General features: G+C 39.5%; 1 protein-coding gene across 3 annotated transcripts in view; it reads left to right on the forward strand.

Moving 5' to 3' along the window:
* The first annotated feature begins 4,844 nt into the window (after positions 1–4,844).
* LOC311067998 (protein NLRC3-like) overlaps positions 4,845–23,108 on the forward strand; it is a 29,316-nt gene continuing 11,052 nt past the window's right edge. Inside the window, exons 1-4 of one of the 3 annotated variants that reach the window (XR_014603325.1) lie at positions 4,845–4,998; positions 9,025–9,216; positions 13,303–15,372; positions 18,420–18,593. Coding sequence is in view for 2 of the 3 variants with exons in the window: in XM_084090140.1 (XP_083946266.1) it covers positions 9,074–9,216; positions 13,303–15,372; positions 18,420–18,593 (2,387 nt within the window). In the remaining variant the exon portion in view is untranslated. The remainder of the gene's footprint in view (positions 4,999–9,024; positions 9,217–13,302; positions 15,373–18,419; positions 18,594–23,108) is intronic. The other 2 variants (XM_084090140.1, XM_084090141.1) reach the window with 2 other exon arrangements.

Raw genomic sequence — 23,108 nt, forward strand, 5'->3', positions numbered from 1 at the left:
TATTGTCAATAGACAGAGCCAGAAGTTAATTTAGAGTTGAGAGTGAACGAGGCAGAAAGCGTTATACCAGTTTGTTTTTCAGACCTTTGTTGACAGGTTTTTGCTTAATTAACATATATATACATACATATATATACATATATATACATACATATATATATATATACACATATATATATATATATATATATATATATATATATATATATATATATATATATATATATATATACATACATATATATATATATATAAGTATATATGTGTATATATATGTATATATGTATATACAGTGCAATGCATAAGTGAATACACCCATGCTAAAGTTGACTAAAAAGAGGAATAAAAAATCATATTTTGGAAATTGAACTTAATGCCTTAATTTAAAAAATTAGGAAAAATCCAACCTTTAAGGACACCAATTTTCTTTGTGAATGAATAATGTATCGTAAATAAATAAATGTTCTTCCTTAAAATACATGGTGCATAAGTGAGTACACCCCTATGTTAAATTCCCATAGTCGCAGGCAGATTTTTATTTTTAAGTATTTTTTTTTATTTTTTTTTAGGATACTATGCATCCTGATAAAATTCCCTTGGCCTTTGGAATTAAAATAGCCCCACATCATCACATAGCCTTCACCATACCTAGAGATTGGCATGATTTTATTTCAGTTAGCCTAAAAGCTAGTTTGATTTGCATTGAGAGATGATCTTATGGAAAGTACCCCATGCCAATCTCTAGGTATGGTGAAGGCTATGTGATGATGTGGGGCTATTTTAATTCCAAAGGCCAAGGGAACTTTATCAGGATGCATAGTATCCTAAAAAATAAATAAAAAAAATACTTAAAAATAAAAATCTTTAAAAATAATTTTTTAAATTAAGGCATTAAGTTCAATTTCCAAAATATGATTTTTTATTCCTCTTTTTAGTCATTTAGTCAACTTTAGCATGGGTGTATTCACTTATGCATTGCACTGTATATGTATGTATATATATGTATGTATATATATGTATATATATGTATATATATGCATATATATATATATATATATGTATGTATATATATATATATATGTATATATATATGTATGTATATATATGTATGTATATACAGTGAGGAAAATAAGTATTTGAACACCCTGCTATTTTGCAAGTTCTCCCACTTAGGAATCATGGAGGGTTCTGAAATTGTCATCGTAGGTGCATGTCCACTGTGAGAGAAAAAAATCCAGAAATCACAATGTATGATTTTTTAACTATTTATTTGTATGATACAGCTGCAAATAAGTATTTGAACACCTGAGAAAATCAATGTTAATATTTGGTACAGTAGCCTTTGTTTGCAATTACAGAGGTCAAACGTTTCCTGTAGTTTTTCACCAGGTTTGCACACATTGCAGGAGGGATTTTGGCCCACTCCTCCACACAGATCTTCTCTAGATCAGTCAGGTTTCTGGGCTGTCGCTGAGAAACACGGAGTTTGAGCTCCCTCCAAAGATTCTCTATTGGGTTTAGGTCTGGAGACTGGCTAGGCCACGCCAGAACCTTGATATGCTTCTTACAGAGCCACTCCTTGGTTATCCTGTCTGTGTGCTTCGGGTCATTGTCATGTTGGAAGACCCAGCCTCGACCCATCTTCAATGCTCTAACTGAGGGAAGGAGGTTGTTCCCCAAAATCTCGCAATACATGGCCCCGGTCATCCTCTCCTTAATACAGTGCAGTCGCCCTGTCCCATGTGCAGAAAAACACCCCCAAAGCATGATGCTACGACCCCCATGCTTCACAGTAGGGATGGTGTTCTTGGGATGGTACTCATCATTCTTCTTCCTCCAAACACGTTTAGTGGAATTATGACCAAAAAGTTCTATTTTGGTCTCATCTGACCACATGACTTTCTCCCATGACTCCTCTGGATCATCCAAATGGTCATTGGCAAACTTAAGACGGGCCTTGACATGTGCTGGTTTAAGCAGGGGAACCTTCCGTGCCATGCATGATTTCAAACCATGACGTCTTAGTGTATTACCAACAGTAACCTTGGAAACGGTGGTCCCAACTCTTTTCAGGTCATTGACCAGCTCCTCCCGTGTAGTTCTGGGCTGATTTCTCACCTTTCTTAGGATCATTGAGACCCCACGAGGTGAGATCTTGCATGGAGCCCCAGTCCAAGGGAGATTGACAGTCATGTTTAGCTTCTTCCATTTTCTAATGATTGCTCCAACAGTGGACCTTTTTTCACCAAGCTGCTTGGCAATTTCCCCGTAGCCCTTTCCAGCCTTGTGGAGGTGTACAATTTTGTCTCTAGTGTCTTTGGACAGCTCTTTGGTCTTGGCCATGTTAGTAGTTGGATTCTTACTGATTGTATGGGGTGGACAGGTGTCTTTATGCAGCTAACGACCTCAAACAGGTGCATCTAATTTAGGATAATAAATGGAGTGGAGGTGGACATTTTAAAGGCAGACTAACAGGTCTTTGAGGGTCAGAATTCTAGCTGATAGACAGGTGTTCAAATACTTATTTGCAGCTGTATCATACAAATAAATAGTTAAAAAATCATATATTGTGATTTCTGGATTTTTTTTTTTTAGATTATGTCTCTCACAGTGGACATGCACCTACGATGACAATTTCAGACCCCTCCATGATTTCCAAGTGGGAGAACTTGCAAAATAGCAGGGTGTTCAAATACTTATTTTCCTCACTGTATATGTATGTATATATATGTATATATGTATGTATATATATGTATAATATGTGTGTGTATATATATATATATATATATATATATATATATATATATATATATATATATATATATATAGGCTATTTCAATTATTAAATGTATTTAAACAATTATAATTGAGGTTAGCTTGTTATTACTGTTATTAGTTGTTACTCTGTCCACTATCCAGCAAGCATACTAATATTTCAGTGACAATGAAAATGTACTGGAGTATCAATAATATAGTACTTTGAAAAGTAAACAAAAATGCCTTCTAGGCACTTGTATCTGTTCCTAAAAGGCTGGACATATACGATCTTCCATATTTTCTGTAATTAATGTTTACATTTACAGCTTGACCAAAATCAAATGTTTTTCATATATTTTGGAGTCACCCTCTCATGACAAAAATGTCTTCTAAAAACATTCTAATTTTCTACATTTAATGATGGCCAAAAGGCACAAAATACCAGGAATTACCCTTTCGTGATATCAAGGTATTATTACTTTATTCCTTTTTTTAATTACCTTCTTCTTTTTTTTTTTTTTTTTCATTATTTGATGTCCCATTACAAACCAAAGTCACAATCCCAGCACAGTGCCTTTGATTTTAACAATAACAATAATAATAATAATGTGACTCACACTTCACCTGACACCTATATTACTTTCAAATCAATCTTACCTTCAATGTCAAATGTGTTGCTCTTTTTCGGAAAGTGTGTTTTTCTGTCTTTGTAAGTCCATCAGGGTATGTTCCAGTGCTCTTGTAATTTTTTATTTGTTTATAAATGACAGAATATGGGTCAATCAATGAACCAAGCAAGCAAGCAAACAAATAAACACAATAGCCAAGTACACACTGATACACCTAATATCAAGTTGCCTATAAGGATGAGCTCCCCTTCGCCCTTAAAAGCTTTTCTATTGAAGCAGATGCAGTTGCTTTTTAAGTACAATGAAAATCAGAATCACTTCAATTGCCATGTACCTTGGGTTTGCATGTACAAGGAATTTGTCTTGGTGTAATGATGCTTCCAGTAGTAGAAACAAAAAATGGTATTATTAATAATGAGATTAATTATTAAAACATCTGTGAGGTAAGATAATAGAGTGAAAGAGAAAAGGAGCATAAATATAAAGTTATGAAAAAATAAAAATAAGTACAAATAAACATATAAACAATTTAGGAACAATAAAAATAGACACATTAATAAAAATAAAAATAGACCTGTACATTAATTTAGGATGTGCAGAAGTAATACAGTGCAAATGTTCACAGTTTCAATAAGGTTTAGTATAATTGTGTGCGTTAATGTAACACATTGGAGACATTGGAGGGGGAATTTGATTTTGGCTGGTGCTGTTGAAATCACAGTCCCCTAGATAAAAGGCTTCCTACTGAAGCCTTGTGCTGTTCTGTAGAGATCCTCTATGGACAAAGGTCATCAGAATGGTTTTCATGTGTTTTAACTTGCAAAGCTGACGGAGGGGGAGTATGAATTCAGCAGGTGCTGTGGTTAAAAAAATCATAGTGATTTTATATGTGTGTCTGCATATATAGCCTACATATGGTTATAATTTATGCTGTTAATTCGTAAAAGGAACAAAGGTTTCATACATATTCACTTCATTTTTTCTTTTTGAACACTCAGTATACACCATTTGCAGTTGCCCTTAAAAGAAAGATATGCAGTCGAGAGAAGAAAACCTGATGCACCTGCTCATAGAAGTTATCTCCATAAAAGTATACAAGCGTTGGGAGTTTTTATTCCCAAAAACCAGCCATGAGATCTAATAAACAGTTTTTTAGGCAGTTGCACTTCCTATTCACACTCATTTATTATTTATTAATTGACACACACACACACACACTAATTACTGTAGCTATAGATACATTTAAGGGTGTGGAGGGAACAAAGAGACTGAAATGGAGATAACTGAACCCAAACGTAGTAGTTTAATGAAAAGTAATAGAAACATAAGAACCAAAGGTGCAAAACAAAGCACGGCAAAACAAGCATATTAATAAAGAGTATACAAACACTTAATGCAGACAGGATTTACAGATGTGGAAACTACCGTAGATGAACAGTAGGCTAAAGAAAAAGACCGCCGCGTCTTGGTGCAGTGACGTCATGCGCGTGCACGCAAGGAGGAGTCGATTTTCGGCACAACTCCGGTACAGTCCTTCACTGTGAGATGTTTCGTTTTTTTTTATACAAGCTTCGAAACCTCGGTGCCGAACGTCACATCATTTATCAAAAAGGTATGTGTATACAATACGTGCATGTTTTTTTCTGCCTACTCGTTTCTTCTAAGGCGCCTCACGAACCAGTTTTAGTAAACAATCGGGAAGAAGGGCACTAGTAAAACCGAAAGTAAAAACAGCAATTTAATCGACAAGTAGGCTGAAATAGAGATTATGAGTTTTTCCTCGATAAATTCTTATTAAAAAGTTAACTGTTATCAAATGTTTCCACACTTAAAGGGTAACTTTTTTTAGTTAATAATTTGTAAGACAGGGGCTTTATCAGTGCTGTTCATTGATTCAAGTTTGACATTTGGGTATTAAGTATAGGGTTGCCATCCGTTCGGTATAATCTACGGAATCGTCGGAATCGATAGTGCTTTTAAATTTTATGCCATCTATGTATCTTCCTGACAAAAAAAATAAATAAAATAAAATTAAATATATATATATATATATATATATATATATATATATATATATATATATATATATATATATATATATGTTTAGGCCTATCGTTTTGAATAGAGGTTGATGATACAGTAATATCCGTTGGTATAGCTATATATTGAAAATGGGTAAAATTCAACTATTTGAATATGGAGCCACATTATATCCATGGGATTGAACCATAAAGGGCCTTTAAAATGAAGATTACAAAAGAAAAGTTTATTAAGAATGAGAATATAAAAGGATATTAAGATATCTTTATTACTTTTAGAGTTACAGGCACACAAACATTGGAAAAATACTATTTATGGCACTTAGTAATGTTCAATTGTGTTGATAGAAAAAAAAAAAACAAGAAAAAAAAAACAAGATACAGTTCTAGTTTCAACATTATTTGTTCTTCAGATGTGCGACCATTGAAAATTTGTACTAATTTACTCATGGAGCCACATTAACATCCCTATTTATTAGGACTTAAAATGAACCATATTCGGCCTTAAAAATTAAGAAACCAAAAGAAAAGTTTGTTAAGAATTAGAATCTAAAAGGATATTAAGATATTTTTAATATGAGTTACAAGCATGCAAACATGCAAAAAAGATGGCTAAAGTCAACCGATTTAGCTAATCTCTGTGTAAGAGTAAAATAATGATGCAGTTCTAAGGTCATTTTAAACCCCCTGTAATCTGACTCCAAATCTCAGGTGAAAATTGTCATTTTGACCCATTTTACAAAACTGTAAATTACTCAGTAAATATACATCCATCACATGTAGGCTAATATTTTGGCTTTGTTCTTCATTTACGTTTGTTTTTCTTCAGAATATTTTTTCAACAAAATAAAAAATTTGAGCCTGGAAAGTTTTTTAAATTTGGTTGATTTTTCCACGAAATGACCCAAAGGTGTTCTTTCTAGATTCTTCTCACTAGATCTTGCAGCGATGTTATTACTTCATTACTTGCTGTGTACTGTATCTTAACTTGAGAAGCCAGAACCCCTTTTACATTGAATAGAAAATATTATGAACCACTTATATTACGTAAAAACGTATAGAAAATTTGGTTGATTTACAATGCTAATAACCATGGAAATGTGTCATAACAGTCTGTAAATATCTCTTAACAACACAAGAATGCCTTATTTATGTATAATATATGAATGCCTTTATTAAGATTTCCTGTTAATAAAGTATCTGGTAAGAATCTATTCTATATTAACAATGCAATAAATCACATTACACAATATTTGTAGTTTCATAATACTACTGGATCTCATGCTGCAGTTAACACAGGGTTTGTGATGTGAATATATTAATGGTACAACACAATTGTTAGATTAAATAGACATCAGTGAAATAGGTTATTTCATGATGATTATAAATCCATCAACAGGTAATCATCATCACCTGATCTCGTTTCACTTTAGCTTTCTTTGCTGCTGCAAATGTGTTTGAGCCCAACTAATGGAAACACGAATCACTGTTATGGTGACTTCAAATGAAACACATTAGAGTTAAACCCCTGTTAATTCTCAATAAAAACTAAGTAGTAATAAGTGAAGCTGGTAATGCTGTTTATTGAGTTGTTTAATCCTCCTCTACTGAGATCTTCACAGATTTAATGTCTTCTCATTGTTTTCTCTTCAGTTGATTTAATCTTAGACTGTGGCTGGAAGTCAGTTGTATTTCTTGTGTTTCTGCTCATCTCTTTTTCAGTTCTCTTCTTTCCTTAAGTGATTCTACTTGTTAAGGCTGAAATGACTCCATATTTAATATATACAGATTTTGTGGCTCAGATAAGGTCCAGTTCTGGTTTATTTCTTTGCTCTTGGCTGACATCTGGCATTGCTATGGCCTGCTTGTGGCCCAGATCTGGCAAACAGGAGTGAGCTGTCATTCCACACTGCATGTGGGCCAGATCATCTTTCCACATGTGCCAGATGTGGGCCAGATCTATGACGTCAAAATGTTGCTATGTGGGATACTATGGCTGTAGCTAAATAAACAGAAGATTGAAACACAGAAGATTGATTTATTAAAGGGATACTCCACCATTTTTTCATATTAAACTATGTTATTCCCTTATCTAAGACGAGTTGATACATACCTCTCTCATCTCAGTGCGTGCACTTAAACGCTCTAGCGCGCAGTGACATTTTGAAAGCACTTAGCTTACCCCAGTATATTCAATGGTATCTAACAGCAATGAATTTAGAAGTGACCAAACACATCAACGTTTTCCCTATTTAAAAACAGTTACACGAGTAGTTATACGACCAAGTATGGTGACACAAAATAAAACGTGGCGCTTTTCTAAGCGGGTTAAAAAGGATAACTATAATGTATGGCGTAATAGCACTTTTGGAAGTACTTCGACTCGACGCAGTAAAAAGTCACGCCTGATCCTCTTCCTCTCACTTCTGTCAATAGTGGAAAGAGGATCAGGCGTGACTTTTTACTGCGCAGTTCTAGCAATGTGGTCTGTGAAGTTCAATTGATCATCAATTACAATTTCTGAACAAATTCAAATACAAATACATTGTACAAGAACAAGCTTATGATTAGGCAATATACACAACAAGCTTACACTATATCTTAAGGTTTTCTTTTAGTTGAACATTTTTAACAATATGTGTAAACAAAAAATATAAAGAACAAAAGCATTTAAGCTCAAGCAGCGCGAACAGAAAAAAACATTAATTAAGCAGATTGTGCCAATTATCGTACAGAACGTTCATATACACTTGAGTCCGCATATGGTTATCGTGTTTATATAGTTTAACGTTCATGTTGAGTAAAACAATAGTATCCACATGCTCAAGTGAGAAAACGCAGCAGACGTTGCAGAGACACAAAGATAACGGTGTGCTAAGCAAAGCTTCTAACAGCACTTTGTGTTTTCTGTTCTTAAACCGGTCTCTCTCGACAAAACATAAGGGAAGCATGACTTAAAATCATTTTGCTATCTGACAAGGTAGCATCTCGTATCACTGGGGGTTCAGCTGTGCTTACCTGTCATGAATGCAGTGATGGACAGCTGTCTTTCCTCATTCGACTAGTTTTTGGATTTTATGTGATTTCTCATTGTGGTGGTGATATTATGATAACTCAGTTTCATTCATTAATTTGATTAAAAGTAATTCCATTTTGTAAGATCATTTAGTAAGATCATTTTAATCTAGGTAATTACAAACTTTGCGTGACAGACGACGACATTATGTGATCAAATACAATCAACTTGTTTACACGCTCCACAGCACCACACAGTGCATTTAACTATAACTGCAAGTTAGTGCTTGGGATTTATCATGGATTCACTGCATTTACGACCAGCATAGCAACGTAGTAAAATTCGAATAGTGTTTTATTTTTCAAATAATAATTACAGATCGAATATTCGAAAATTTGAATATTCGTGCACACCCTTAATGAAAACCATTGAGTCTGTGAGAGATCTGTATTTTGTGCATCTGAGGTCTGTATATATATTTAAACACACACACACACACACACACACACTCACACATAGTCTAAAAGATGGAAAACATTTTTTTGCTAATTGAAACACAGTTATGAATTTCCATTCCATTTAGCAGGCTGTAATCAACCCCTTCTCATTGAAGAGGCAGTACAGTATCTAAAATGAGTCTCAATGAGGGGAGAGAAGAGAAAGATGTCAAGAGAGCAGAATCTCCAGAACCAATCTTGATGTCTGAGAAGAATGACAACTATGCACAAATTATCCCTCCGACCATCAGCGATGGACCAGCGAGGTTTGACTCAAGGTGAGACACTAGCCAGTACTGGAGACGTGAAACTAAATTATCATATAGAGAAAAAGAGAAAGAAATCATATATGTATTAATAAATAATGTTAATTAGTAATTAAAGAATTAGCAATACTATTAATTAAAATAAATGTATTTGTCAGCCCTCAGGACTACTGGAGTGAACTACAATATATAACAAAAAAAAAGAAAAAAAAAAAGAAAATGTTTACAAATTTTCAAGAGATGTTGATCAGTTAAATCTCTTTCCTTAGGTTTGGGGAATGTAAATGTAAAAATACATTTTTAAAGTTCCCCTGTAGTCAATCATTTTATCCCTTAAAACTCACCTTTGATCACCAAAATGACACACTCTTTGTCCTTAAGCCTTAAGATAGCTTGAATGTAACTACACCCTTGCCTTGTTTAATGTAGGCGGTTCTTTGAATATGCATATTAGCCCCACCTCCACTCACACCAGCTCAGAGATCCACTCGTTGATGATCACATGTTAACGTGATTGGTTATAAGGTAGTTTTGTGATGTCAGAAACACCAGCGATTTCAAACCCTGTTTTTTAAGACGTCTTTGGTTCACTGCAGTTTTAAGGAGAAAATACTCAGCAATGGTGTTGACATGAATTTGCACATGGTTTGCCTTAAAGCATATTAAAAACCACATTGTCATAAATAACATTAAAAGCTTGAATTTCACCACGTGGACTTTAAAATAAAAGATTTGATTCTCTTTATTGATTAGAGTTACTGCTCTAATCAATAAAGTAAATCTAACTCAGAGATCAGGCTCTGAGTGAGTTCAGTGATTCAGGTCAGAAAAATGATTATGTTAAAAACATAACCAACACCACCAGATCACATCTTCTCTTTGTTCATCTGGCAGTTATAACTTAGTTACAACAGCCAAACTAAATCTAAAGTTAAAAATGTAAGGGTCAAGAGCCCAACTAAAGCAAACCTGTTTACCATAATGGTGACTTAAAATTTGTGATTTTCTACTTCAGCGATTCTGCTTGTTAACATTAGGTGTCTTCAATAATGCTCAATCATCACTCAATTAATCACTTAATTATCTCATTAACTTTAACACTGCTTCAGTGTATAAACACTGAGCAGTGTTAATTTAACACTGGGGATTTTGCTGTGCAGTTTGCAGTAAAAGCTCCATCTCTGTTAGCACTGTGAGTTTGAGCCGCTTATACCGTGCATTTGAAAAAATAACGCGCGCCAAACATCTTCCCAAACTTCTAATAAGAAGCGTCTATAAACCTGTTGTCCAACAAAAGAGAACATTTAATTATGTTTTTACTCCAAACTCACTTCATAACGTCAATCGAGTGTTAAATAACTTTCTTTAAATAACTTCCTTTTATCATTTAACACAGCTATCACAGAATAAGGCAGAAATGAATTATTATTTTATAATATTCTATACAGTGATAAACGCTATATTGAATATAAATTGCATTATAAATATGTTATTATGAAAATACCCAAGATGTTACATCTAGGTTACTAAAGTAACCCACGTTCCCTGAAGGAGGGAACGGAGACATTATGTCTGACTGATGTCATGGGGTCTCACCTGGGAGCCCAATCACCTCCAAGTGGTAACAATACGAGCCAATGAACATTGGCCAGTGAGATTTGAATGTAGTCTCACACCTACCCGGACAAACGGGTATAAATAGGACCAGCATGGAGGGAGGTAACGTGTGGAGGTTACACATAAGGACTGATCGTGCTACATATGGAAGATCTCAGCAGTAGGTCCTACCTAGCCAGGGAGGAGCTACTACCGGCGCAGAAACAGGGCAGAGTAGAACTGCACTGCAGGGAAAGACATAGGTTTACCGTCAGGGAAACCGTATCGTGGACAACACACATATGGGATTACCGAGGGGGAATTACATCATATGGGCATCTAGCCCAGTTCAAGGGCTGACTGGCCGGGCATACACACAAGTACTGGGCCTGGCGTCAGGTCCCTCTGCCGCGTCTTACTGACTAAGGATGCTGGAGGAACTTGATTCAGGGTTGAAACCGGTTCCACTCTGAGATTATAGAATCTTTGTGTTAGGTGTTGCCCAGCCCGCAGCTCTGCAGATGTCAGATGTCTGCCAGAGAGGCACAGTGCATCGATGCCCAGGAGGAAGCAACACCCGAGTGGAGTAAGCCTTCACCCCAAGGGGGCACGACTTGCCTTGGGACTGGTACTCCAAGGCGATTGCATCCAGTGGGCCAACCTCTGTTTGGAGACAGTCTTTCCCTTTTGCTGACCTTCAAAGCAGACAAATACCTGCTTTGAGCTTCTGAAGCTCTGTGTGCTGTCCACTTAAACGCGAAGTGCTTGAACAGGACACAGCAACATGAGGGCTGGGTCTGCCTCCTCAGGTGGGTAGCGCTTGCAAGTTCTCCACCTGATCCCGAAAGGGAGTGGTGGGAAATTTGGGCACGTATCCGAACTCAAGGCGATCCGAATCGCTTACTGAAAATTCCTGCAGGTCCCCCACCCTCTTGAATAAAGCGAGCGCAGTGAGGTGCACTGTCTTCAGAGACAGGATTTTAAGCTCTACTTACTCTAGCAGGTTGAAGGGAGCTCTCTGTAGACCCGAATGGGCCACAGAGAGGTCCCAGGAGTGGTTGAGACATGGCCTGGGATGGTTTAACCTCCTGGTGCTTCTCAGGATCCTCATGACCAGGTCATGCTTCCCCAGTGACCTGCCATCAACAGCATCATGATGCCTTCAAGGTGGAGGAGGCCAGCCTGTGCTCCAAACCCTCTTGAAGGAAGGAAAGCACAGAACCGATTGTACATTTCCGGGGGTGTTCCCATCGGGAAGAACACCACTCCACTTCAAAGCATAGGCACGCCTCATAGAGGGGGCTTTAACTGAAGTAATAGTGTCATCACACCGATGAAAGGAGTTTTAGTGAAACCGCTGTCTACCGCCCGTATTCAAGCAGGTCAGAACAGATTGTGCAAACTCATTGGTGAGATGTGCTGTCATACTGACCGATTCCAACTCTACACCAAGGAAAAGAGATGCTGTGCACAAGGGAGAGCACTTTTCCTAGTTGACCTGAAGCCCCAAATGGCCGAGTTGCCTGAGCACCAGGTCCCTGTGTTCACATAACTGATCCTGAGACTGTGCCAGAATGAGCCAGTCGTCGTGATAGTTGAGGATGCGAATGCCCACCTCCCTGAACGGGGCAAGGGAAGCCTCTGTGACCTTGGTAAAGACACAAGGAGAGAGGGACAGCCCAAAGGGTAGGACCTTGTACTGATATGCTTGACCCTAGAACGCAAAGTGTAGAAACAGTCTGTGTCGAGGAAGAATCGAGACATGGAAGTACACGTCCTTCAGGTCGATCGCTGCTAGCCAATCCTGGGAGCCAATGCATGTGAGAATGCATTTCTGCATGAGCATCTTGAACGGGAGTCTGTGAAAGGGCCCTATTCAAGACATGCAGATCCAAGATTGGCCTCCCGCCTTCCCCCGTCAACTGTTATAGTGCAGACACGATGTGGTGATGCAAAGCCATTTGTGCATTTTGAGAGGGAAAGAAAGAGCAGGCGGTGATTCAGTCATGCTGTTTGTGAAATTACGTCTCACAGAAAGTTTTCAATTTACTTTGTAAGTTAAGAAATCTGAATTGTACCTCACCTTCAGCTATATAATTATTATACCCACGCCAGTGCCGCTGCATGTCATGACGTATCTCTCACTGCAGGCGCGCATCATTATGTGTCATCATCATGAGATCGGTTTTTGAGAACGTCAAATTGAGAGATTACCGATCCAATCATTAGAAGCGATTACCGGCTGATAGCGATCGGTAGCCGATCAATCGGAGCAACCCTACCAAGGACCTCAAGCCAAATATATTTATTTCCTATACAATTCAAATATTATAAGAACATGTGAACTCATGAAAGGTGTAAAATTTCTGACCTGATTTGTTTTATTTTTTACGTCAAAAAACCTAGCTGTTTTAACAGGGGTGTGTAGACTTTTTATATCTGTGAAGAGGAACAGATTATGTTGTCTAAATGTTAGGTGATGTCTGTGCTTTGTCTCTGCAGTTGTGGGAAGGATTATCTAAACCACAGTCAGTCCAGATGTGGAGTCTGTGAGCAGGGACTACGAGATCCGGTCTCTATCAACTGTGGACACAGTTTCTGCAGACAGTGCATCAGGTTCAACTGGGATCAGTGCAGACCATCAGAAAACTTTGACTGTCCTCAGTGCAGAAAGAGACCTATAACACGCCCTGTTCTACAAACACACAAATTCATGGGAAGATCCAGTTCTGTTGGTTTTGGTCACTGTTACACACAAACAGCCTTGCAGGAAGAAAATAGAAACCTGCAGAAACCAGTGGATGAAGAACTACATAGGGTCAAAGACAGACACAAAACCAGCATGAAGAACAAGTATGAGAGATTATTTGAGGGAATGAAACTCCAAGAGAATCAAACCATCCTGAACAGGATCTACACACAGCTCTATGTAATAGAGGGTGAGAGTGAAATAATGAATGAAGAACATGAGGTTTTACAGATGGAGAAAACAGCCAGAACACAACACTCACAAGACACTCCAATCTCCTGCAATGACATCTTTAAAGCCTCACCTAAACTAGTATGTAAGGAGAAAGACCAAATCAAAACTGTTCTTACTAAAGGCATCGCTGGAATCGGAAAAACCATCTCTGTGTTGAAGTTCATTCTGGACTGGGCAGAGGGAAAAGCCAATCAGGATGTAGATTTCATTTTTGTGCTTCCATTTCGAGAGCTGAACTTGATCAGAGATGGTCAGTACAGTCTTCACAGACTTCTGCTGGACTTTCATCCTGAACTTCAAGATCTGGACTCAAGGATTTATGAGGAGTGTAAAGTTGTGTTCATCTTTGACGGTCTGGATGAAAGCAGAATGACACTGATGTTTTCAGATGCTCAGAGAGTTTCTGATGTGGCTGAGACTTCATCAGTGGGTGTGTTGATGTCAAAGCTCATGAAAGGAGAGCTGCTTCCCTCTGCTCTCATCTGGATCACCTCCAGACCAGCAGCAGCCAGTCAGATCCCCTCCAAATACATCAACCGTCTTACAGAGATTCAGGGATTCAATGAGCCTCAGAAGGAGGAATATTTCAGGAAGAGAATCAGTGATGAGCATCAAGCCAGCAGAATCATCTCACACATCAGAAGAGCAAGAAGTCTCAACATCATGTGCCACATACCCATATTCTGCTGTATCTCATCCACTGTGCTTCAAAAGCTCCTGAAAGAAGATGTGAGTGCAGAAATCCCTCAAACTCTGACTGAAATGTACATCCACTTCCTGCTGATTCAGATCAACATGAGGAATCAGAAGTATAAAGAGAGAGATCCAGAGCAACTCCTGCAATCCAACAGAGAAGTGATTGTGAAACTTGCTGAAGTGGCTTTCAGACAGCTGATGAAGGGCAATGTAATGTTCTATGAGGAGGACCTGAAAGAAAGTGGCATAGACATCACTGACGCCTCAGTGTATTCTGGGTTTTGCACTATGATCTTTAAGGAGGAAACTGTGTTTCATCAGAGGAAAGTCTACAGCTTCATTCATCTGAGTGTTCAGGAGTTTCTCGCTGCATTCTATGCTTTTCACTACCATCTTTGCACTACAATGGAAGCAATACATTTTCTTGCAATGCATAATATGGTAAAAGCAGCAGTAAATGAAGCTCTACAAAGCAAAAATGGACAGCTGGATTTGTTCCTGCGGTTCCTTCTGGGCATCTCACTGGAGTCCAATCAGAGACTTTTACAGGATCTACTGACACACACAGAGAACAGCTCAGAGAGCATCAGGAGAATCACACAGTACATTAAAGAGAAGATCAAAGATGGACATGGACTCTCCACTGAAAGATCCATCAATCTGTTCCTCTGTCTGCTGGAAGTGAAAGATCAGACTCTGTCCAGAGAGATTCAGGAGTTTGTGAAATCAGACAAACACTCAGAGAGACTCTCTGCTGCTCACTGCTCAACAATCACCTACATGCTTCAGATGTCAGAGGAGGTGCTGGATGAGCTGAACTTCAAGAAATACAACACATCAGAAGAGGGTAGAAGAAGACTGATACCAGCTGTGATCAACTTCAGAAAAGCCCTGTGAGTGTTTTATTCTTGTACTTATTGAAGAGGCTTAATGTTTTTACATAACTTCAATCAAATGCAAGTCTCTTTTAAAGGTATTGAGACATTTAATATTATAATTGTTCATTAGGTTGACCAGAGATAACCAGCATTTTTACATATAGGGCTACTTTGTTTGTACTCAGAACAACTAAATTGTTCTGTTCTGCCAAGCATTGTAAATAATTTTTTTTTTCAATTTGAATAAACTACAACAGGTCATGCATCCAATGAAATAAACTGACTGGGGAAGAATTTTTCCAGTTCATTAGAATAAGCTTTTTAGCGATTATTAAGCAAAAGACTAGAGCATTTGACTGTATAGGTAAGGACACCTTTGCAGGATTAAGACCAAATAGGGCAACTAAGGGGCACGGTTCGACATCTAAAATAAAAACATCAGAAATTGACTTGAAGATTGATGTCCAGAAAGAGGTCCCCAGCTAACAGAGTTTTGTTATAAGAACGTTCTCCAAATATTCAGTGTTGGTTCTGGGCACATCAAAAATGTCCATTGCATCCAATTCTAGACCTTTACAGTCTGAATCATTCTCTAAATAGATTAAAATTCAAAATTTTGACAATCAAAATGATCGTGTCTCAAATTCAGCACAAAGACTGGTTTGTCATTATCGACCTCAAGGATTCGAATTCGAATGGAAATTCTGCCACAATACAGGAAGTTCCTAAGGTTTACTTTCAGGGGCGAAGCCTACCAAAATCGGGTTCTTCCATTCACCCTTATCACCCTGTACATACACAAAATGCATGGATGCAGCTCTGGCTTCGTTGTGACTCCAGGGCATCCACATTTTAATTTACATAGATGACTGGCTGATTCTGACAAGCTCACAAGCTTGCGCTTCGACATCGAATGTCGTCCTCACTCATCTTGTATATGAGTGAAAAGCGTTCTCTCTCTGGCCCAGAGAACTATGTATTTAGGTGTTGTATGTATGGGTTGTATGGGCACAGCTGTCCCCTGCACGTATCGAGTCCATCTTAAACACCCTGAGCGATATTAGGCTAGGTCAGGAATTTACTTTCCATCACTTTCAAAGTGTTCTAGGTCTTATGGCAGCTGTGTCAACGGTGAAACTTTTGGGCCTTCTGCACATTAGACCATTTCAGCTGTGGCTTCGTAAAAGGGCTAAATCCCCAGAGGTAAATAAGGGTAAGGGCACACGCATAGTGCTTCGTACCCTTTCTAAAATCCATTCTTATGGTAAGCTTCGCCCCCAAAAGCAAACCACTGGAACTTCCTGTGTTGTGGGAATATTTCTGTGTGAAAATGCGTCTTAAAGTTCGATTGTGAAGAACCAATCGAAATGTTGAATTTGATAGTTAGTATCTTGAACTTGAGCGAACGGTTCAAGCCTCAAAGATCTAAAAACGGACGCAGTCCCCTATTTCTTTTTTTTTGTGACAGCAGATGCACCTACTCCAGTTTCACGGTACCACACCGTTAAAACGGGGAGGGTAGCGTATTCCTTTTTACTGTCTTTAGGACCCACAGAGAGATACCCGGCAGTAGCTTTCACGCTGTCAAAGTCTCTTTAAAGGGGTACCAATTCCTGCAGAAACTCAAGCACTGAAACAGTCTGGCAGTGGACTGGGTCTGCATGATGTGTAGCACACCACCTTTCAAAGACGTGCCAATTAAGGGCGTACATTCTTCTGGTGGAAGGGGTCCTAGAACTCAGAATGGTGTCAATCACATCCGCTGGAAGTCCAGCATCTCTCTGCCGGTCCCCGTCAGGGGCCAGAGATGAAGATTCCATAGTTCAGGCCAGGGATGGAATATCGTCCTCTGTGCCTGAGACAGAAGGTCTCTCCTTTTCAGTATCGGCCACGGCAAGCTGTTGAGGAGAGATATTATTTCTGAGGGCCAGACTCTAGTCGGCCAATGAGGCCCTATGGGGTCAATGAGGCCCAAATCCTTGTGGGGAATGAATTCCTCTCGCTAAATTCCCAATTGCACGATTCCTTGTGAGATGATGTGATTTGCCTGCTGAATTTCGCCATTTAATTAGCTCCTGAGAAACGCGATAGCTGCTGATAATACTGAAGGAACTTATATATGTATACAGTGATAGGCGTCCTATTCCTATTGGTAGACGTGGATCAGCTGAGAGTCAGCTGATACGAGCTTGACTAATGTGACATGCCAGAATTGACGTTATGCTTAATATATACACCTCTCAGGTAGGTCCTTCGGGGTGTCGTGGAGGGGTGAGATGACATGACATCACTAGGATCTGTGATTCATAAACATTGCTTTTCCTATCACTGCTACGCTGATGACACACAACTCTACCTCTCATTCCAGCCTGATGATCCAACGGTTGCTGCTCACATCTCAGCCTGCCTGACAGACATTTCTGTCTGGATGAAGGACCACCACCTTCAACTAAACCTTGTGAAGACAGAGTTGCTTGTGGTCCCGGCCAACCCAACACTACACCACAACTTCTCCATTCAGCTAGGTTCGTCATCCATGACTCCATCAAGGTCAGCTAGGAACCTTGGAGTTGTGATTGATGATCAATTGAACTTTACAGACCACATTGCTAGAACTTCCCGGTCCTGCAGATTTTCTTTATACAACATTAGGAGGATAAGGCCCTATCAGAGCATGCTACACAACTCATTGTCCAAGCACTTGTTCTATCCAGACTGGACTATTGTAATGCTCTCCTGGCAGGTCTTCCAGCTTGCACTGTCAAACCTCTGCAACTGATCCAAAATGCTGCAGTTAGAGTGGTCTTTAAAGAGCCGAAGAGAGCCCACATCACTCCTCTCCTCACAAAATTGCACTGGTAGCCAGTTGCCGCTCGCATCAAATTCAAGTCACTAAATTTTGTTGTCCTGTTGTTAGTTTAACTGCTTCTATTGTTCTCATTTGCAAGTCGCTTTGGATAAAAGCATCTGCTAAATGAATAAATGTAAAATATAAATTTAAATATTGAATAGACATAGCTGTATATTACACTCAATGAAACTTGTATTTGGCTCTCCTTCAGATTTTCCAGCTGTAATCTCACTGGTCAGTCCTGTGAAATTGTGGCTTCAGCTCTACAATCCTCAAACTGTGTCCTGAGAGAGCTGGATCTGAGTAACAATGATCTGCAGGATTTAGGAGTGAAGCTGCTCTCTGATGGATTGAAGAGTCCAAAATGCCAGCTGAAGATACTGAGGTGTGTAACAGTAACATTTTCCATGTCTATTTTCCAGTAGAGTCCTGATACTCTGGATGCTGATTAGGGGTGCAGGAAAAACCTATTCATATCAATCGCAATTCTATCTTCTACCGATTTGCATCAATTCACAAATTTTAAAAATCAATTTTCTAAAGTGTTAAACGTCTTTAACTTTGCGGTACTACTTAAGGCTACTTAAAGCTATTGACGTTAATCACAATAAGCCGCAAACAAGGACTCAATGCGGTGCTCGCGCTGACAGACACAAAGCCAAAGTACGTGCACAGATCCTGCCGCTTGCATGCAATCTCAAATTCAGTTCTCTTTCACAGCTACACACACAATTATGTCAAAATGCACATCAGGTGTACTGTGGAGTATTAAATCTTAACAGAGTATGTTATGTCCTACGTGAACGAAAACAAATTTGATTCATTCTTAAAGGACAGCAGCCTCATAAACTGTTGCCATCCATTTAAATAATGTTAATAAAAAACACTCACTGCTTTTGACTTAATAACTTTTTATCTTTAATACAAATCAATTATTATTTAATTAATACAGTGAAGACTATACAGTGTTTTATTTGCAACTGTTTTATTATGCTACTGTACCTGAAAAACGTTTTCTTTTTTCTATTGTATTTGTCCTATTGTTTGTAATTTGCTTCTTTGTTCCTATTTTTAATATTAAAATAAGAAAAGTAACACAAAACAGGAAACTGAAATAAAATCTATGCACATATCAAATCGAAATTTTATAAAAAATCGGGAATCGATTTTTTTATCGAATCGTGACCTCAAGAATATTTTAAACAAATTGTGAGGTACCAAATTATTCCAACCCCTAATGCTGATCCTTCCTGTAGCTCATACAGCAGAGCATGGTGCTAGCAAAGCCAAAGTCAAGATTTTCAGGGAATGCATGAACTAATCAAATGTGTAACTTCAATGTGTAACTTCAACTTTGGACTAGTTTTAATAATCATGACTTTAAATGAGTAGCTTTGTTGAAGTGATTGGTAATACTTTGACATGAATTTCATTAAAGAAATTAAGCAATGTGTAATTTACTCACCCTCATGTTTTTCAAGACCTGAATGACTTAATTTTCTTCTGTGCAACTCAAAAGAATTTTGTCCAAGCTGCTTTTTAAAGGTGCTATGTATGACTTTCAACCACTATATGTATTTATTTACATACACTGCTGGGTAGTAACTGATTATTTGTTATCTGTATTACGTAATCAGATTCCAGAAATTAAGTACTTTTAATTAGATTATATTACATGTTAAAATACTCGTAATCAGACCACAGTTAGTTTTCTATTGATGACTGTAACAAAATTCAAATTCACGGAAGGAAGAGGACAGGGTTGACTTGCGGAGCTGTGGGCGTATTTATTTATAAATGAAAAAACAACAACAACAAAAAGTCGTGCACACAGCGCTGTAGCAGCAAAGTCCAATGTAACAGCGATCGTGTCCTTGTGCTTCCTGCACTCGCGCTCTCAGCCCACAGATCTCCGCGTGTCTCTCTCCATGAATGAGGTTTCCCCGTCCCTTATATGCGATCTCTCCACGCCAATCACTGAAACAAGACACAGGTGTTTGTCATTTGCACTTGACCCACTTACGCCGCACCTGTCTCCCGATCCAAATGTTGAACTTGAAAAATGTTTTTGCGCAAGTGCACTTGCTAAATGAAGGTGGATTGTATGAAATGGATCAATCAAAAAACATTGTTTATTAACGAGCTGTAGTCACGCACTGACAGAAATACAATTCAAGTTAAAGCCATGGTTCATAAGGTGCACTGTATACTGAATCTGGTCCTCCAATTTCAGTACAGAAGGTGTTTTTCCACAGTTTTAGAGTGTCCCCAACGCACCTCCTGCATGACGAGCGCGAGGGAGAGACAGCGGTGCACAGATCACGACGCGCGTCTCTCTATGAACTAAATGGGAGGGAGCGGGAATTCACCGCATTATGAACTCGACACTTGAGGGAGTTAACAATGTAAGAAATGTACCTTAGCATATTAGAGGAAGACGCTGATATCTCGACTGAATTGATGCTTGAAGAATGCGCTAGCGGTTAAAGTTTTCAATGCTTAATTTGATTTGACGACAGTCACAAGACCGATTACTTGATCCAATCACGTTGATGGATAAAAATAAAATTTTAAAACAAGCATGTAGTGAGTAACGACCACAAACAGAAGGAAAATAGCGGAGTAAAAGTACCGATACATCACTTAAAAAATACTCTAAAATTACAAAAAATTTAAACTACTCAAAAAAGTACAATTTCTGAAAAAAAACTACTTAATTACAGTAACGTGAGTATTTGTAATTCGTTACTTCACACCACTGCCTGCTGCATCGCACTCTTCTTGGATTGTGGCCCCTGAAATGCGCACCTGATAGGCCATAGATATAGCCTGAACAATCCAGTTGCTGATGGTCTGTTCGGATACAGGAAGCCCCCTCTTGGTCGACCCGAAACACACCAGCAACTGGTCTGACTTCTGCCATGAAGAAAACCTCTAGACATAAATCTTGAGATTTCTGACAGGGCAGAGCAAATGAAGTCTTTCTTCATCCGCAGTCATGTGAGGTGTAGGATGAAAAGCCTGCAGGACCATAGGCCTGGCAGGCACATTAGATGGCACTTTAGGTAGCCCGCCTGGGATGCAAGATAGCCTTAATATCGCCTAGAGCAAACTCCAGACACCCATGCGATATACAGTAGAGAGCACCTGAAGATCTCCTACTCTTCCCAGAGAAGTAATGGCTAATAAAAAAGCTACTTTGGAGGAAAGGTTCTTGGCCTCAGCCGACTCTAGAGGTTCGAAGGGGGCCTCGACCAGCCCTTCGAGAACCACTGACAGGTCCCATGTGGGAGCTCTGGTCCGAGCTGCAGGTCTCATCCTCTAAGCCCCATCACCCAGAGGAGCATGGAAAGCCACAATGGCAGCCACGTACACCTTGAGTGTGGACGGGGTAAGACCAGCCGAGAAGCGATCTTGGAGGAACTCCAGCACTGAAGCCAACCGGGCAGTTCCACCTCACACTCTACACCAAGTGGAAACACATTCTGATCCCGTCTCGACGGACCCTCTCCAGAACTCCTGGGAGCACAGCGATCGGGGGAAAAGTGTACAGGCGTAGTCTCGGCCACGTATGTACCATGACATCCAACCCCAATGTGGCTGGATGGGTGAGAGAAAAACCACAGTGGACAGTGGACAGTGGGACGTCCCTTGAGATACGAACAAATCCACTTCCACTGGGGCAAACCTCTCGCATATCTCCCATCTCGTTGTGAAGTCTCCATTCCCTGTGCCTCAGCCCCTGCCTCAACAGGATGCCTGCTCTCTGATTCTGGTCTCCTGAGATGTGCTCTGAGAGATATCAATTTCCTCTGGGACCACATGAGGATCTGATGCACCAATCTGGATAGAGGGTGCAATCTCAAACCCCCCTGATGAATCAAGTAGGAGACCACCGACACATTGTTTGACCGTATCAAAACGTGGTGACCCCTGAGGTCTGGGAGGAAGCTCCTCAGAGCCCTGAAGACTGCCAGCATTTCCAGGCAATTTATATGCCAAGAATGGTGCCAATCCTGCCACAGACCTCCCGAAAAGCGACCGTCCATGACCACACCCCAGCCAGTGAGGGATGTGTCCGTCGAAACGGTTTTCCGGCAACATGGTGCTCCCCACACTGGTCCTTGGGACAGGAACCAAGGTTTCTACCATATGGACAGGGAATGAAGGCATCTGCATGTAACCCTGATCATACGGAACAGATTTCCCCTTGGTTTTCAGCCACCACTGTAGGGCCCTCATGTGCAGCAGGCCAAAGGTATCATGTTGGACGCAACTACCATGAGCCCCAACATTCTCTGAAACTGTTTTACAGTGATGGCGCAGCCTAGCTTTATTCTGGCCACCATGGCCAGGATGGACTAGATACATGCAGGAGACATTTGTGCCCGCATTGTAGTGGAGTCCCACCCCACCCCCAGGAACGTAGTCCGTTGGGAGGGTGTCAACAAGCTCTTCCTTGTGTTGAGTCTCAACCCCAGGCTTGAATGTGGCCAAGGACGACATCTCAATGCCAAACTGCCAGTTCTAGAGACTGAGTGTGACGGCTGTGCACATCGAGATATTTCTCAATGAACACAGCCAGCACCCTCAGGAGCTGACTGCATGCCTCACACTCAAACAGTATCACACTTACACATCGATTCTTTATTGCAGAGTAGACCAGTAATCTACGCGCTGCTTCGGCAAATGCGAGATCCGAGCCACAGAATCTTTATTGCAGAGTAGACCCGTAATCTACGCACTGCCTTGGCAAACAGGAGATCCAAGCCACAAGATTATATATTGCAATGCAGACTTTTGTCTTTCAAACACATTAAATTGTACAAATTCATGTAATTTCATATTTACATCCAATGCAGGGATTCCCCAACTTTTTTTCAGCTGAACCTCTTTGTCG

The sequence above is a fragment of the Abramis brama genome (genome assembly GCF_963993115.1).
Source record: "Abramis brama genome assembly, chromosome: 18".
Taxonomy (NCBI): domain Eukaryota; kingdom Metazoa; phylum Chordata; class Actinopteri; order Cypriniformes; family Leuciscidae; genus Abramis; species Abramis brama.